Source organism: Carlito syrichta, unplaced genomic scaffold, assembly GCF_000164805.1.
Source record: "Carlito syrichta isolate Samal-C Ts95f unplaced genomic scaffold, Tarsius_syrichta-2.0.1 Scaffold301821, whole genome shotgun sequence".
Classification (NCBI taxonomy): Eukaryota; Metazoa; Chordata; class Mammalia; order Primates; family Tarsiidae; genus Carlito; species Carlito syrichta.
In genome coordinates, this window is record NW_007245917.1 from 29,121 (window position 1) to 46,965 (window position 17,845).

Below are 17,845 nucleotides of genomic sequence, written 5' to 3' on the forward strand. Positions count from 1 at the left end.
ACCACCTTTCTCAGCAGAAGAGACTATAAGGTATATGTGATGTGGATTCTGTTTTGACAAATAGTATTTGTAATCTGGTCACAATGCAAAATTAAAGTCCACGGGCTTTACTTATCAGTTATTCTTGCAAAAATGGTAGAAAACAAACTTTCCAAATCTAATTGCTGTAATTTTAAAAGCCCACCTCTAAAAAAGCTTAGATGTTCGTTCAGGAGTGCTTATACAAACATGATCTGGAAGTTTCTAAACTGTGTGCTAAACAACCATGGATATCAGCTAAGTATTAGAAAAAGCTAAGAAGGGGTTATTATGTAGGATGCCAAAAAAAGAAAAAAAAGGTCGAACCAATAAAATTAAATAAAAATTTTAAAAGCCACCCTCCCATCCTTGTACTAGTACTTGGATTAGTTACAAAAGAAACTCCAGTGAGCTTGACTTCTGGCTGAATTACAGTGACAGAAGTAATACGTCGCCTAAAGCACATCAGGCTTGTTCATGTGGACAGGGCAGACTACTAAGGCTTTAAAACTGAAGTTTCACCGTTGCAATATCATATGCATTTATGCACATTTCTTTTCCTAATTCTCCCACCCCAATAAACAGAACGTGACTGTCTTAAACTAGTTGCTGCAGTGATGTTCAGTCATCAGTTAGCACAAGATCAATTCTGTAAAAGGATTGAAGAATACAAAGAAACCTAGTTTGCTAAGATGAGGCATCCTCTGTTGTTTTAGGAAATGTACCCTGACTGCTCCTGAGCAGGAGCGGAGCTTGTCCTCCATGAGATAAGGCTATGTCCTCACTTGTTGGTGAGACCGAACTCTACGCTGAGAAAAGCTCAAATGAAACGACAGCAAAGGTAGTGTTCAAAGTAATTAACTGAAGCATCTCTGAAGGTAGTGTGTGCACATTTTCCACCTCTTTCCCCTCTGGGTGAGCACTAAGTAGCTTGCTAATTAACCTGTAAGTAAACTTAATGGAAAATTATAAAACTTAACTGTAAGTGACCCAATAATTAATTATACCACCGAATAACCAAATTTCTCAAATTCAAAGGTTCACTGTTCTTCTTAGCTTTTCCTTTAGTTTTATTCCTTCAATTAGCTGAATTATAGAAGACAATGTGAATAATTTTGTATTGTAAGAAGGTTTTCCAATTTGCAATGATAAAGCTCCCAATATGGCAGAGGTGGGTTTCTAAAAGGGGGCTTTTTTTCCTCTTCTTTTTGGAAAGTAAAAACAAATATAACTTAAGAAAAAACAAAAGGAAAGAAAAGCATGCAGGCTCTACAGGCAAGGAGTCACTTCCATGTATCTGTTCTCTGTGAGGTAACTCAATTCTCTTTTGTAGAGAAACATGCAAAAGGCCAAACAATATCCGAGCCATACTGCACATGGGAATCTGTAGATACGCGACATTCAGAATGCACCGTTCACCTCTGCACACACAAGTCAATGCAAAACCTGCAGAGAAACAAGTGTCACAGGAAATGAAGACAGGTGCGAGCCATGACAGCTGACAATGATGCAGTAGTGCTCACCCAGTTTGTACAGTAATTGGCACTCTACAGTATCCTACTCGCTTTTTGATTCATTTGCACTTTGTGCTGCCTCTCCCTGGGGATCTAATTCAATCTTTACAGAAACATCTGGCCCCTCCGACCTCATTAATTTCATCTTTTTCTTTGGAGGGTTTTTCAAAGTGCCCAGCCTCTCCTTTACTTTGTACTCCAGTGTACTGTGGGGAATCCCGTAAATACTCTGAGCTTTGGAAACACTCATTTTTCCACTCATAACCACTGAGATCGCTTCCTCCAGTATCTCACTGTTGTACTGTCTGTAACGCCCTCTTTTCTTCCGAGGCTGCTTGGAGCCAGGGTCTCCTTCTTGATCCGACGTGGGATATGGCTGTCCAGAGGTAGACTGCTCAGCATCTGAGCCCCAAGAATCGGGTCCAGCATCTAACATGCTTTTTCTACTTTGTTTTGGAAGAATAGCCCTTAATTTTTTACTAAGCGCGCTCTCCGTTTGTGAACCCATTACCAAAGAGCTATAGCTGTACTGATCACCAGTGCGAGACTCCCAAGAAAGATCCATTCCTCGGACTTGTGGTATCTTTAAATCTACAGGAGATGAATGGCTCACATCCTTTTTTCCATCTTGTTTTGCTTGAAGTGCCATTTTTGGAAAGGCAGAGTTTTCTGCAAGAAAAGGAAGGTCACTGATGTTGCTGAGTGCACCATTTCCTCTGAACTTCATACGGCTGAGGTTGAACTCATAATGTGGTTTTGCCCAAGAGGCTTCCCTGGATAATATTAAGTGCTGTCCATGATTCTGTAATCCAGGTGGTCCAAGGCTGGCAGCTGTAGACAACTGGTTTCTGCTCAGTAGCTCTTCACTAATCTGCAGGGATCGAGCCAGTGGAACTTTGAGTGATGTGGAGTGTCCAAAACCTTCCCTGGTTCCATCCTGTAAGCTTCTTGGAGGTACCCCATCACCACTCCGAAGTCCGTCTGGGCGGTACTGGCTGGGTCTCCCAGGTCGCCTAATTGGATGGAAGGAAACTGATGTGAGCAGGACTTGCACAGGTAGGGAGGGATGGGTGAGGGGACCACTCCTTTATTAGAAGGCCTTGCTTGGGTAACATCACTTTGTGTTATTTATTTATTTTTCTCTAAAATTAAAAAAAATGGTCTCGGCAGTTAGTTTTAAATCTCGTTCACAAAAAAAGAAAAAGGAAAAAGAAAAAAATCAGGAGCTTTTTGGGCAAAGAAAAATTAAACCTGTCAGCTGGTCTCTGGCTGGGTTCACAAATTTTCGGAGAAAAAGTTTCGCGCAACTGTCTGAAAATAGCATCTTAATTATTAATTACAAAGTAATCATCAGTCTCCATAGATCTATACAGACTTGTGTTACCAATGTGACGTTACCACTAAACAAGTACAGTAATAAAAGAGTAAGCCAAATCACTTATTTTAATGTAATGTATTCAGCATTCATGACAACTAGCTAAAACTGGAACCAAATTTACACTGGTGGAACCCACAGAAAACTGCTCATTTATCCCACACACAAGTGGATGTTCGTCATCAAAAATCAAACGATTCCAAATCATGTTTCTTATTTTGCTTGGGGGAGAATTTATATATATGTATGACCGCCATCCCCAAGGAGGGGGGGCAAAACAAAACACATCAAAAGACTCACTGCATTATAACTTACCACTTTTTTCATTTTAAAACACTAATAGTTGCAGATACGTGAGTATCATGACTCTCCATTTGAAATAATCCAAGCTTAAACGAAATTGCCCTTTATTTTCCCCAAACTTGGCTTGTTAACGTCTACTCAAAGTAATTATTGTCAGAGGTATATAAACAATTCTGCAGCAGTTTTCCTTAGCTAAAAAAACTTCTCTTCTTGAAATACCAAATATCTATTTTGAATTCTCAAGGGGACAGTTTTCAAATAGTGTTTAAAAAGGCAACTATTTACACAAAGTTAATGCATAAGGTTTATTATTATTGTTGTTGTTGTTTTAGCTGGAAGCTCACTTTGTCACCCAGGCTGGAGTACAGTGGCACAGTCATGCTCACTGCAGCCTCAATTTCCTGGGCTCAGGCGACTCTTCCGCCTCAGCCTCCCAAGTAGCTGGGACTACAGAAGCGAACCATCATGCCTGGCTAATTTTTAAATTCTTTTGAAGAGACAAGGTCTGTCTATGCTGTCTAGGCTGTTCTTGAGTTCTTGACCTCAAGCAATTCTCTCGTCTTGGTCTCCCAAAGTGCTAGGATCATAGGTGTGAGCCACCGCACCTGGTCTAATTCAAAAGGTTTTGACTTTCACCATAGACAAAGATCACAAATATTAAGACTGACATCTGGAAAACATGTCCATGGGGAATGCTTACGTTAACTAGGCACAAAAACGGAGCTTAGTAGAAATGACAAACTAGCTATGTTCTCTCAAAACTCTAAAAACTATGGTCATTAGTAGCACAATTAAGATTAACACTGAATATTCAACTAAGAGCTGGGCAGTAAGGTTGGTGTATTTGTCTTCCATCAAACAAATCCAAGTAGAAAACACTTTCCATTCAGAGCATTCACAGCAATTCAGTCATATAAATACATGAACCTGGTAGCCAAGTTTAAGATGAATCTTATAAACACTGCACGTGGGCTTCTCCTACATGTGTCCTTAATTACACCTCTCAGATGTGTTTTTAAAAATATGTAAGTAAAACCCAATGACTTGGGACCCTACAGACTTGTGTCTAGTATAAACCGGAGTGAAAAGAAAGATTTAAGGAAAAAAAGGAGGAGTAAACTATGCAAAATGGATTAAATGGTGACCTTGAGACTGACCAAAGGAGGGGAAAAAAGAAAAATAATGGAATTTTAGAGAAAATAAATGGAACATTTTAGAAGCCAGTAAAGGAATCCTTCAATTTGAAGGTAAATGAGAGTAAGATGGAAAATGTTAATCCACTTAGCATCCACTTGTTCCTTTATTATCTACATAACTTTCCCACATTGATAAGCTGAAAAGTAAATAAGTCTAAATATTAACTAAACTTACCAGTTATTTTTCATATCTAGATAAATATTGATTTTTCTGTCACAACACAGCTTTATGGAAATGTCTTTTCAATATGGTGTCTAAATAACTTCATTAATAACTAGTTTTTCTAAATCGTTACTAGATACACATAGGGAGAATTAGACATTTCTTATACTATAAAATTAGGTACCTAGAGAGTTCACTTTACTCTGCTAAGAGTTATCAAAACTGAGCATGTAATAATGCCTTGACAGCATTAAGATGATACCCATCAACATCTACAACCAGTCTTATCTATTAAAGAACAAAAAAATACATACAATTATATTTTCTGAACTGTGACACAAAATTACATGTCGCAGTTCAAATCGGCCACCGAAATCAAAAACAAACGAAACCAAATAAACAAAAACGAACAGAACACACACAAACCCCACTGGAGATATCAAGTTAAATTTGGAACTCAACTTTTATTCAATGGCTTCATCACATATAATATTGCCTTTCCATCTAAACTTCAGAATTTATTTAGCTTGATTTGCACACTCCAAAACACTTGACAACAAAAGCCCAAAGAAATATTCTTTCTGTAATCACAATTATTTACTATTTATACTAAGCTGGCAAATTAATCTATACTAGCAAATTCCCTTGAGCAGCGAACTAAAAGTCATCATACAAAAGGCCCCTCTGAAGGAGTTGCTTTTTAAATGCACAAGGGGTACAGGCATCAACTTGTGATAAATTATCTATGAAAAACTGTGGAAGGCTACAGATATTTTCCCTTACCCGTTCCCTTGAGCACTGGAGCAGCCTGGAGAGTGGCTCAGGGACGTGCCGCCAGCACATGGGCTTTTCTTAGTGGACAGATCAAGGACACCGTCTGCAGAGACACAAAGAAACACCGCAGATAAAAAAAAAAAAGAAAAAAGAAAAAAACTAGGAGCAAATAGGAACTAGACTGGCTAAAAATGAAAAAGCTGTAGGTTTAGTCAACTAAGCAGATACGCTTGCCGTATATTTGAGTTAAAAACCAATTCAATAACAGAATCAGGATTATTTTTCCTCCTGAAACAAGATAAATTTAGCAAAGCATGTTATACCTAATATTGCCACGGGCCAAATATTTTATTAAGGTGAGGCAAAAGAAAACGTAAAATACGTTTCAGAAGGTAAGATACATTGAGATATTAGAAATGGCAGTATGCACAGGGGGAGAGGCTGCACTAGAATCCTTAGACTTCATCTTCTAAATTTACCTTGATCAAAGCATATGAGCATTTCATGTCCTACAATGGCATCCTAACTATAAAGCCAAATTCCTTAAGAGCTAAATTACCTGAAAGTCCAAAAGTACATAAAAGTCAAATGTAGAAAGTTTTCAGTAAAATACAAGTTACTTCAAAATGCAAGTTTAGGTCTGGCATGGTAGCTCACGCCTGTAATCCCAGCACTTTAGATGGTGGAGGCGAAAGGACTGCCTGAGTCGAAGCTGCAGTGGCCGTGGGCGTGCCACTGCACTCCAGCCTGAACAACAGAGTGAGACTCCGACTCAAAAAATAAATAAATAACAAAACAAGACAGAAGTTTATATGATTAAACTACATGTAGATCTCAATCAAGATAATGTGAAGACAAATCAGTTAACGGTTTATAATTTGGGTATGTCCTAATTGTTCTCCAGATACATCTGTAAAAAACAAAAAAAATGTACACCTGGATTCAATCTTTCAGAAAAAATCTGCAGAATTCAAAATGCAATTCCTGGAATTTATAAAGCCAAGGATTTTCCAAATAGAAAGTTATTTTAAAATGGTAAGCCAAATTTAGGAAAGAAGAATGAAACAGTCTTGATACTGATGAGACAGTTGAACTACAACCATCTTCCCTTTTTTTTTTAAACACGCTATCACCGAGGCTGGAGTGCAGTGGCATGCTCACAGCCACCACAGCCTCAACCTGGTGGTCCTTCCACCTCAGCCTTCCAAGCAGCTGGAACTACAGTCTAGACAACTTGCTGTCCAAAATGAACAGAATGAGATAATATGCAATGCCTCTGACTTTCAGTTGGCCAGCAGAAAGGCCTTGTTACCTAGTTATGTTAAAATTACCCCAGGATACAGCCTACCTTCAACTTGTGTCTAAGAACAATTTAACTCTCTATTTCGGGCCAGTTTATAAACAAAATAGTCTACATTCACACAGAAAGAATTTTGTCCTTTGGAGTCACTCATATTTCTAAACATGTAACTGTAACCTTATAGAACCAAGTATTCTGTTAGACATCTAACAAGCAAAATGTAAGGCTTAAAATATTTTCAACCAAAGATAGTATTAATAAAGTTTTCTAAGTCAAATAGATATTTGATTGTCGAATCAGATAGGCAACATATTTTAAGTCTGCCACTAAAAATAATGTGATTCAGGCTAAAAATATTAAATTTCATTAAGAAAATATACTATAAAAATTTTTGCTTCATGTGAAGTATACACACTGTGATGCTGTCATGTAGTTCAAACTTCTCTTGGTAAGAGCATGCTGTGAACACATCTCTCTTAGGTGTGTAACACTTAAATTAGACAACGTGGTATCATTTTATGTTAATCTCCATTATTACTACTTTAATTATACTTCTAAGTTGCCTATTCTCTTAACGTGAACCTGAAGCTTTTGAAGGAATATTTAGAGCAAAGAAATCTTTAATTAATACTACCCATTTGTGGTAAAGAAAATAACTGTCAGTAAAGTAAAAAAGGTACAATTTTTCAAATATGGTAACCAAGGGTACATGATTAATGTGTATACAAGACAACTAGGAAGTCTCTGGTCAGGAAATCTCACAGAACTTAAGATGTTTTGTTTGCTGTTCACCACAGAGAAAAAGGGGAAAAAGCAAAGAAACTCTACTCAAGAGACAGTCCTTTCAAATAAATTCTTTTAAGAATGAAATGTTTTTTCCAAAATAAATATGTATGGGGGGGGCCTAAGAAACTGAAATTCTCTTCTGGAAGAAGGGCCCCTTGGGGTACATTCGTAATTTGTTTCTCTGGCTCAAATGGCCAATCAAAGTTTTTACCTGGAAGTTTTGAGAAAGTTGTGTAACAATTTGAAGAAATATCCTGAGTTGTGGCAAACAGGAGGCTGGTTCTTCCATCATGACAACACACCTGCCCATGCTGCGCTGAGTGTTCAGCAGTTTGTGCCCCACCCTCCCTATTCACTTGATCTCAACCCAAGCAACTTCCTTTTGTTTCCCTGATGAAAAGTCCTCCAAGGGAAACGTTTTGCCGATGTTGAAGAGGTGAAACAAAAAAATGGCAGAAGCACTAAAAGGCATCAACATGGACAAGTTCAAAAACTGTTTTGAGCAGTGGAAAAAGCGTCTCCATGGGTGTATTGCATCATGTGGAGAGGACTTTGAAGGTGACTGCAGTTTAAACATTAAGAACAAATACACAGTTTTTTATAAACAAATTCTGGGGTTTTGCGGGTCCCCCTCATGTTTCTCACAATAAATCCACACGTCTCATAATTTTTCTGCATACTGAGATTTCTATGACAATAAAATCTCATTAGTACAGACATGACTGATGTATAATTTGTAGTGGTCCAAACAATGGCTGAGTTGAAATGCTCACTTCAATCTTTGTGAAATTAAAGGTAAAATGAGATCACAAAGCAACAGGAATATTTAATCTACTGAAGATAGTAAACATTTTGGAACTCAAGAAACATTTGCTAAACCAAACTGATACCCTCTTAACCAATTAACTGAAGTCCTCATCAACAAATTCTCTTTTGGAAATACTTTAAAGTCAGTTCATAATACAGTAGATGTAGGCCTGTATATATGTATATGTTTCTGTATTTATAAAACACTGAATGACCTGAATACACTTAATGATCTGAAGTGTGTTCTACTGTTGTCTCTATTTCTATCCTTAGCTATTTTTCAAAATAGTAAATAAGACATTTTCCCTATGATCTCATTTGCAGAGCACATAACTAATACCTAATAAGTAAAAACGTATTTCTCAGATAGTCACTAGTTCTAGAATATTGATGGGCAAGGGGAAAAATTTACATTTTTCGTAGGACTTAAAAGAAACATAACAATGCTTTGGAAAGTCTTGAATGCTTATACAAATATCAACAACTTAAAGATCAGTGGCAACGGTAACCAGCTGACTTTCCTGGGTGGTACATCAACTAGGACTACGCACTGCTGATGGGTTAGGTTTCTACAACTTTACATGTCCTTCTCCATCACTGCATAGTCAGAAGTAATTTAAGCATCATATCAGTTCTGAGCCTGTTGCTGTTGATGCTGTTGCTCTACTGGCTAAAACTTGTTTTCTCCCCAAATTCAAGTATTCTGATAGGACAGAGGAGATCTTGACAATCAAACCATACCTTGTTCGCTAGGTTCTGACTGAGACTTTCTGACAGTAAGGTCCAGAGGTGAGTCTTGGTCAGCCATGAGAAGCTTGCTGAGCACAGGGTTCTGTGTAGTTGCAGCCGTGGGAGAGGTGGTGACTGGAGATGCTTTCGGCAGGCTTTGGTTCTTTGTGCTATTGGGCTGGCTGGGGTCCTGAGTAGAGCTATTTTTTGAGGTATATTCAGCAGCAAATTGTTGGATCATTCGCTGCATGATCTCACGGGCCACTAGGGGAATATTGGGGTCGGAGACCCAGGGACTGTCTGTAAATAAAGATTTATTTACTTTTAAAGTGGGATAATGTACTAAAAAAGACAGCTTTCAAGTAAACATAAACTTTCATCTATTTTTCTTAAAATAAATGCAGTATCTTAAAAGTACTATTCCTCATTTGACTTATATTTTTAATTTCTAAGCGTTTGAGAGTTGCAGATTTTTAAAAAGAACATTTTTCATTAAAATATTTCTAAACACCCCCCCCATTATGAAATTAAATAAAGGGATTAGAAATAGTATATCTTACGGGCAAGAATCACTTACCTGATACAGAAATCCCAAAACCCTTTTCTTATGAAATAATCACTCCCCGTTAATGCCTATAGATCACATCAAATTTCCCCTAGATTTTTCCACAGTCATCTCTTCCTAAATTTATGAAGAAAGGGTCACTGAGTTCATAAGGGCTTAATTTACTTCCTATTAAAGACTGAAGGCACAGTAAGATTATAAAAGGAGATAATTTTAAGCTCCCCGATAGGGTAGGGCAACAGTTTTCACACTTTAACATTCATCAGAATCACTTTGATGGCTTGTAAAAACAGATTACTGGATTCTATCTCCAGAGTTTCTAATTTGGTAGGTCTCAGGTGGGCTTAAGAACTGGCATTCTAACAAGATCCTAGATGCTGCTAAACTAGGGACTACAATTTTAGAGCCCCTCAACTAGAAATTTAAGTGCCAAATCTCAAAAGCCTAACAAAGACCACATATTTCCATGAGTTATTGAAATACACACTGCTAAACTGTTAACACAATAGCTAGAAACATAATGAAATAAATCTAATTATCAATTTCTAGTCAATGCTAAGTTTGGACTATATAAACTCATTAACTCAGAACTTTCAGCCTGGAAGAGACTTGAAGGTCAAATGAGGTTAAGATAAAAGGGAAAATGACTTGTGTAAATGCATTGTCATCACATTTCTATTATTACCACACTGTGATAGTCAGTAAGAAGAATAAGCTTCTTGGGAGCAGAAATTGTGATTGTTTACCTCTATATACCCAATTTTCCCGGTGTAAAGTGTGCATTCAAGCAATAAATGGATCAAAGCAATCACCATGAATATAGTCCTTTTCTAAAAAAGCAAACAAGGGAAATGTAATCCAAAGAATAAGTGGCCTCTACCAATTAGTACAGATCAGTGATAGACCCTTGATGAAATCTCCTCCCAATCTTACTGTCTGACCTGTAACCCTCTACTCCCTACCATACTGCTGAGGCTTTAGTTCTCAGAAAATCTTTGTTTTCTTGGTCTTTCCATGAATAGCTACAGAAGGCAAATAACTTTACCCACAGTATTTTGGAGCTGTAAGGAACCTGAGAGGTTAATTCATAAAGTTAAAGAAAAACGAACTCATTGCTAAAATCTAAAATCTCCCAAACAAACAAATACATCATCAACCCTCACAGGACTCCTAAGAAAAGGTCATTTTTTTCCTGAAGGACAGTAAGTATTCAGTACCAGAAGATGCTCATAAAGTTACAATGTTGAATTCTCTAGAGCTTAATGAGGCTTGCTCTACCAAGAATGATGTCCATGTCATACTAGAAGTATTTATAAACCTAAGATTCATCTCTATAAATAGAGACTATGAGTATTCCAGATGGCTTAGCAATAAAGGTATTCAATTAGGTACGGTTCAGAAGTTGCTACAATTACTGACGATGGTTCATCAAATGTTTTAATTACTTTAGCCACACACTGACTTTTAAGCATCTCTACCAACTGGAGTTTCTTATGAATAGTCATTTAACTCTAAAATTAAGATCAATTTTCCCTATACATAGCATACAATCTCCATATGAACTACTATATACAATTTAAAGTTTTAATATACTAGTGTGCCTTTTCCTCTTGAAAAGATAGAGAATATGTAATACATAAAGAGAAAAATTTTCATAAAAAAAGCAAAATAAAATTTATGAGATATCTTTAAGTAGTATTAAAAAATAAACAGAATCAAAGAGCTTTGTGACGAGTCATAGATTTTAGGGTAAGACTGGAAACCATTATATTTGAGCTTTACACGTCTGCAACATATGTTGTCTTTTTGTTAAATGAGTAATACAATCATGCAACAAAAGATAGTCAACATTTATGCATGACATCTCTGCCACTTAAATTTCTGTATCTTTTGAAAGTTTCTTAAACATATTTCATTCTGACTTAGAACACATATCGGCCAGACAATCCCAGCATGTAGGGAAGCCAAGGCGAGAGGACTGCTTGAGCCCAGGAGTTTGAGACCAGCCTCGGCAACACAGCAGTACCCCATCTCTATGAAAAGAAATTTTTTAAATTAGCCAGGTATGGTGGTGTGCACCTGCAGTCCCAGCTACCTGGGAGGCTGAGGTGGAATGACTGCCTGAGCACAGAGGTCAAGGTTATGGTGAGCCATCCTCGCCAGCCTGGGTGACAGAGTGAGACCCCAACTCAAAAACAAAAACAAAATAACCCCACACATGTATAAACATATCCATGCCCACTGGAACATATATAATAAAATCAAAAGCAACAAATCAGATCAAAACAAAACTTCAGAAAAACAAACATTACATCACATTCATCTTTGTATTTTTAAATACAAACCTAACTTTTAGCCAAATGTCAATTTTTTTTAACACAAGTGACAAAGCAAGCTGAAAAGAATTATTCTAAAAATACAAGTTGCAATACTGGGAAACGAAAGACTAAATCCAAGCATCTGAAATTATTTATAAAGTTCCTATCATATTGCTGGATATGAAACATTTTTGGTATTAATTTGAAGAGTACTAATGCCCACCTCTAAGACAATTCCACCAAGAGCATTAAGAAAATATCCAAAACTAACAATATTAATGATAAAGCAAGAGGAAGGAAACTTCCAATTCCAATTCTTTTTCTGAGCATCACATGCCAGTCCATAAACAAATACACAAACTTAACTTACAATTTCAGAGGATCCCCATCTCTTGAAATCTACCCTGAGATTGGCTCCAAGGTAAAAATTCCTCCTGTAAAGTTATGTGCCCAAAAGTTTCCTTTCTAAACATAAAAACTTATTAAAAACTTTAAGGTAAAGCTATTCCTCTGTTGCAAAAGGATGAGACTAGTAGAGGTGGGAGAGAATTTCTCTGCAGGAATCACCTTATGGTTGACCTCATTAATGTCCCTAAACAAAGAGTAGATGGAAAGTAGTTCCTTGGGTAAATTAGGGAGAAGAGTGCCTCTTTTCAGATAATGAACCTTGCTTAGCAACACGGCAGAACAATGACCCTGCAGACATCCTACAGGAAAGAAGTGTAAAGATACTTATTTGGTTAATACACTGTCAGAACTGATCTACCAGTCATTGACGCATTCAACATGAATCAAATGTTCATAGAGTGAAGAAAATGATTATTTTGAACCTCATTTTGGAATTCACTATACAGGGATAAAAAGATGAACATGGGAGACTCAGTTGAGAGATTAAGGTCAGGAGGTGCTAGTGCGTGTTAAAAGAAAAGGGTGTATTATTTAATTTTGCCCCAGGAGCTAATGGCAGAAGCCGAAAAGAATCATGAGCAACAGTATCTGCGCATTGCTTAATTTTATGACACTTCACCTTATACCAATCTCTTGAAAACATCGATCACATTCAGGACAAGCTCAGCTGGTATCCAAATACATCCTTCTAAAGTCAGAGGGAAGGAGGGAACTCAGATGTGTAAAGCAGAGCATATGAAGAAATATTAAAGAAAATGGAGTCACTGAGCCTGCCGGATTATTTAAGATTAACAAAAGTTTGCAGGAAACTTTTTTAGAACCTATCATAGTAACCATCATCTTGGAACTAGAGAAAAGGTATAACAGTGCAAATCCTAGAAGTAAAAACTAGAAAGGATCATGAAGAGAAGTTTCCTGAAGGTATTGGTTGGTGGCAATTATGTTTTGTGGACAGAGAAAAGAACTCAATGTCTCTGTGAAAAATGTCTAGGACTCAAGACTTTATGATTGGAGAAATTTTTTGTATTTCAAAACAAATACAAAACATGCCTTCAAAAGTTTCAAGGAGAAAGATAAATTTTAAAAATGCAGGAGGTGGAGCTATTAATTGTAAAGGTAAAAGTTTTATTACTCAATAATTATTTCCCTAATTTTAATAATATAAGCAAAACTGTATCAAGGAGAAAACAACACTTATAAATCTAATTTTATGAAACAACTACATTTTTCTCTCCAAATGAAATTTCAGGTTAGAACTAATAAAAATGTACACAGTTGTTTTTATAGTTATCAGTGATTAAAACAGTTACTGTCTATACAAGGAAATTTGTCTAACAAAATACAGGACTACTGAGACCTTAACATTTTTAGGATTCCATAATAATTTTCTAAACTATTTAGTTAAAACTCACCATCACGGCAGAGCCTAAAGTGGGCACAGGGGTTACCTTAAACTTATTCCAATTTTGATTTGACCAAAGGAATACAGACATAAAAAGTGTATCATCAAAAAAGGAATATATTTTTAAGAATAACTTTGAAAATGACATTGAAATTAAAGAGAATAAAAGACATTCAGCAAGTGTGAAATGTCACTGTTCACTGAAACCAACCTTTTCTATAAAAGACTGCATTGAGGAACTCTTCAGCTTGTCTCTCGAATCGAGTGATTTTTGCTTGCTCTTGTTTAAGCAGAGTTTCTTGCCCAGCTCCCGAAGCTGGTTCATCCAGACCGACTAAGTGTCCCTGCAAAAATATTGGTGAAACAGTTGCACAAAAATCTTTCCCCATTCAAGTCAAAAGCATAGATGCATAACCAAAGACAAATGTTAAAAGCAAACAATGCAAGTTAGGTGACTACAATAAGTATATTTTTGAACTTCAAATCAGGTTAAAATTTATCCCTGCAGAAGTATAAAAGCGCCATGAGTGTAAACATATATATACATTTCAACCATATATGAGTTTTATTCAAAAATTTCGGGTAAACATTAATTAAACCATACCAGAAGGAAAACGTCCTCAAGCACTCACATATATTGGTTCCATTACAAATACATCAGTTCTATTACACTGTAGCAATAGGTGACAGGCAACTCAATTCAGACACAATGTTTTTTTCAATTAAAGAAAAAAATCCCTGTTCTTAAACTCCAAATCTTATTTGAGGATCAAGTTGTCCCTGTAGCATGAGATCAGTTTTTAAAAGACATAAGACACAAACATTTTTAAGGGGCCTTTAGGAAAGGAAACTCAGAGTACATCTAAGTTCATAACTCTGTCCCTAAGATTACTATTTTACAAACTGTGGCTCTCAAACTTTCAGTGAGTTGTGAAATTGATTAACAGGTCAAAAGTAGCACTAGAAAAAACAACTGAAAAACAGAATGTATTGAATGTTCCCCAGGTAAGAACTTCAGTATGTTTTGTTATATTTCATATATATATATTTTTTACACTGAACATATTTGCAATATAAAACATGGAGCAAAAAATTTCTCTGTTCAAAAGGTTCCAACAAGCTGCACTAAACTCATCCTAGAGACTCCCAGCCTATGCACCTTGACTGCACAAGCACCGACTGTCTCGATAATACTTTGCACTTATTTCAATCTTGTATCTGACAATAATGGAAAGTAAGAGTATAAAAAAAAAAAGCAAAGTGCAGGTGTAAGTTTAAAGAATAAATTCTAGTGCATATAATTGACTTTAAGTCACTGCAGTGCATGAACTCATGCACTGACTTCCATCATGAAAAACTTAAAAGTGCACTAAATAAGACATTGGGACATATTCTGGCATAAGGAAAACCAACTGAAGGCATGTTATAATGCATAGATGATTTCCTCAAAGATTTTAAATATGCCCGGTAACATTTGCAACCAGCTTTCTATGATTTCCCATCCTAAGAAGTGTGTCAAAAGTACAACCAAGGTGTGTATTCTGCAGAAACATTTAGCATCAATTATATACTGCAAATAGAATACTATGAAGAATTCACTGGCACAAACTAAAATAAAAATCCTTTTAACATTTCTACATATGATACAGTAAGTTTGCTATATTGTGGTAAATTTTTAAAAAATATTTTAAGTACTAAAAATCAGAAATTAGCCGGGCTCGGTGACTCAGCCTGTAATCCCGCGTGCGCCTTTGGGAGACTGAGGTGAGTGGATTGCCTGAGCCTGCGGGTTCGAGACCCGCCTGGGCAGCGAGACTTCATCTCTACAATAAATAAAAAAATCAGCCGGGTGTGGTAGCGCATGCCTGTAATTCCGGCTACTTGGAAGGCTGAGGCGGAAGGATCGCCGGAGCCCAGCAGGTTGAGGCGGCGGTGGCCGGGAGCGGGCCACTGCACTCCAGTGTGGGTGACAGAGTGAGACTCCAAAAAAAAAAAACAAAAACCAGAAATTATATAGCATAAACTGTACTTAACTCCTTATCACTAATTCAATCACTTCAAGTCAGACACTGAACAAAGTATCCACACTTCAATTTCCTTTAATGTAATGTTCAGGCAACCTTCTAATTTAAAAGCAACACAGTAGGCAAGTGCTACACAAGTTTTGTCTTGAAGTCAGGGTCTCTGTCACCCAGACTCCAGTGCAGCAGCACAACTGCAGCTCACCACAGTGCCGACCTCCTAGGCTCAAGCAATCCTCCTGCCCTAGCCTCCTGAGTATCTGGAACTACAAGTATGCACCAACACTCCTGGCTCATTATTTTTACTTTCTGTGGAGACGAGGCCTCACTATGTTGCCCAGGCTGGTCTCGAACTCCTGGGCTCAAGCAATCCTCCTGCCTCGGGCTTCTGAAGTACCAGGATGACAGGCATAAGCCATCATACCTGACCTTTCTTGCATCATTTACCAACTATAAATCTGCAGCTCACTTTTAGTTGCTTCCTATCAATTGCAGTCACATCAATTTCTTTCTAAACACTTTTATCGAGATATAATTCACATACTATGCAACTCACACACTTAACACGTAAAATGCAATGGTTTCTATTCACAGCTGTGAATCACCACCAAGGCAACTGACCCAAAAAGGTTGCCCATAAACATGCAATCCCCCTCTCTCACTTGTCTCTGACCCTAGGGTATCACTATACTACTTTTTGTCCCTATAGATGTACCTATTCTGGACACTTCATATAATATGTAGTTTTTCGGCGACTGACTTGTTTCTCCTAGTTTTCAAAGTTCATCCACATTGCAGCACATATCAGTACTTTCTTCCGTTTTACTGGCAAATGACATCCATTGTATGGACACACTAAATTTTATTTATCTACCCAACAGTTGATAAACATTTGGGCTCCTTTTTGACTGTTGTATGTACACACGTTCATCTCGCTTACATATATGCTTATGAGTAGAATTTCTGGATCGTGTGTTTAGCTATGCTTAACATTTTGAGAAAGTGCCAAAACATTTTCCAAAGCAGTGACACCATGTGTATTCCCAAAACCAATATATGAGGATTCTGATCATACATATAGTAATTAACCTTTTTATTATCTTTTTTATTACCTCTGTTCTACCAGATGAGAAGTGGTACCAATTGTTTAGATCTATATTTTCCTAATGACTAATGATGTGAGCATCTTATATACTTATTGGTCATCTGAATACCATCTTTGGAGAAATGTCTATTCAGATCCTTTGCTCTTTTTGTTTTTGAATTGGAGTCTTATTCTGTTGTCCAGGCTGAAGTGCCGTGGCACAACTCATCGCCACCCCAGCATCGCTCTGCTGGGCCCCAGCAATCCTTCCACCTCAATCATCCAAGTAGCCTGAACTACAGGTATGTGCTACCACACCCAGCTAATTTTTGATTTACTGTAGAGACGCGGTCTCGCTAAATTACCCAGGCTGGTCTCGAACCCGCAGACTCAGGCAATCCACTCACCTCGGCCTCCCAAAATGCTGGGATTACAGGCTGAGCCACCGAGCCTAGCCTTGTTTGCTCATTTTTTATTGAGTTCTTTGCCCTTTTATTGTTGAGCAGTAAGAATCCTTGGTATATTCTGATGCAAGTTCATTATTAGATATGATTTACAAATATTTCTCCCATTGTATGAATTTTCTTATAAATTCATTGATTGCACTGTTAGCAGCAAAAACAGTTCTAATTTTAATAAATTCCAATTTATATTTTTTTGTCCCTTGTGCTTTTGTTGTCATACCTATAAATTTGGTCATGAAGATTTAATTCTATGTTTTCATCTATGAGTTTTATAGTTTAGGTCTGTAATACATGTCAAGTTTCTTTTGCATATGGTGTAGGGAAGGATTTCAATCTCATTCTCTTGTATCTGGACACTCAGTTGTAGCAACTTTTGTTGAAAAGACAATTTTTCTCACACAGAACTGTTTTGAAACCTTTCTCAAAAGTCATTGGCCATACATTTTACTTTTGAACACCGAATTCTATGGTGCTGATTTATGTATCTAGGCTTATAACCACACTATGCCGGTCGATGTCATTTTGTAGCAAATTTTTAAAAAGATAAGTATAAGCTGGGCTTGGTGGCTCAGCCTGTAATCCTGCGCCTTGGGAGGCTGAGGTGAGTGGATTGCCTGA

The 17,845-nt window shown here is 37.1% G+C and overlaps 1 protein-coding gene across 1 annotated transcript in view; it reads right to left on the reverse strand.

The window, feature by feature from the left end:
* Positions 1-1,070: 1,070 nt before the first annotated feature.
* Positions 1,071-17,845, reverse strand: part of LCOR (ligand dependent nuclear receptor corepressor) — a 43,175-nt gene continuing 26,400 nt past the window's right edge. Inside the window, exons 3-6 of the mRNA XM_008055324.1 lie at positions 13,870-14,002; positions 8,978-9,265; positions 5,353-5,446; positions 1,071-2,545 (exon numbers count right to left, since the gene is read on the reverse strand). Coding sequence (XP_008053515.1) covers positions 1,576-2,545; positions 5,353-5,446; positions 8,978-9,215 — 1,302 coding nt within the window. The 5' untranslated portion in view covers positions 9,216-9,265; positions 13,870-14,002 and the 3' untranslated portion in view covers positions 1,071-1,575. The remainder of the gene's footprint in view (positions 2,546-5,352; positions 5,447-8,977; positions 9,266-13,869; positions 14,003-17,845) is intronic.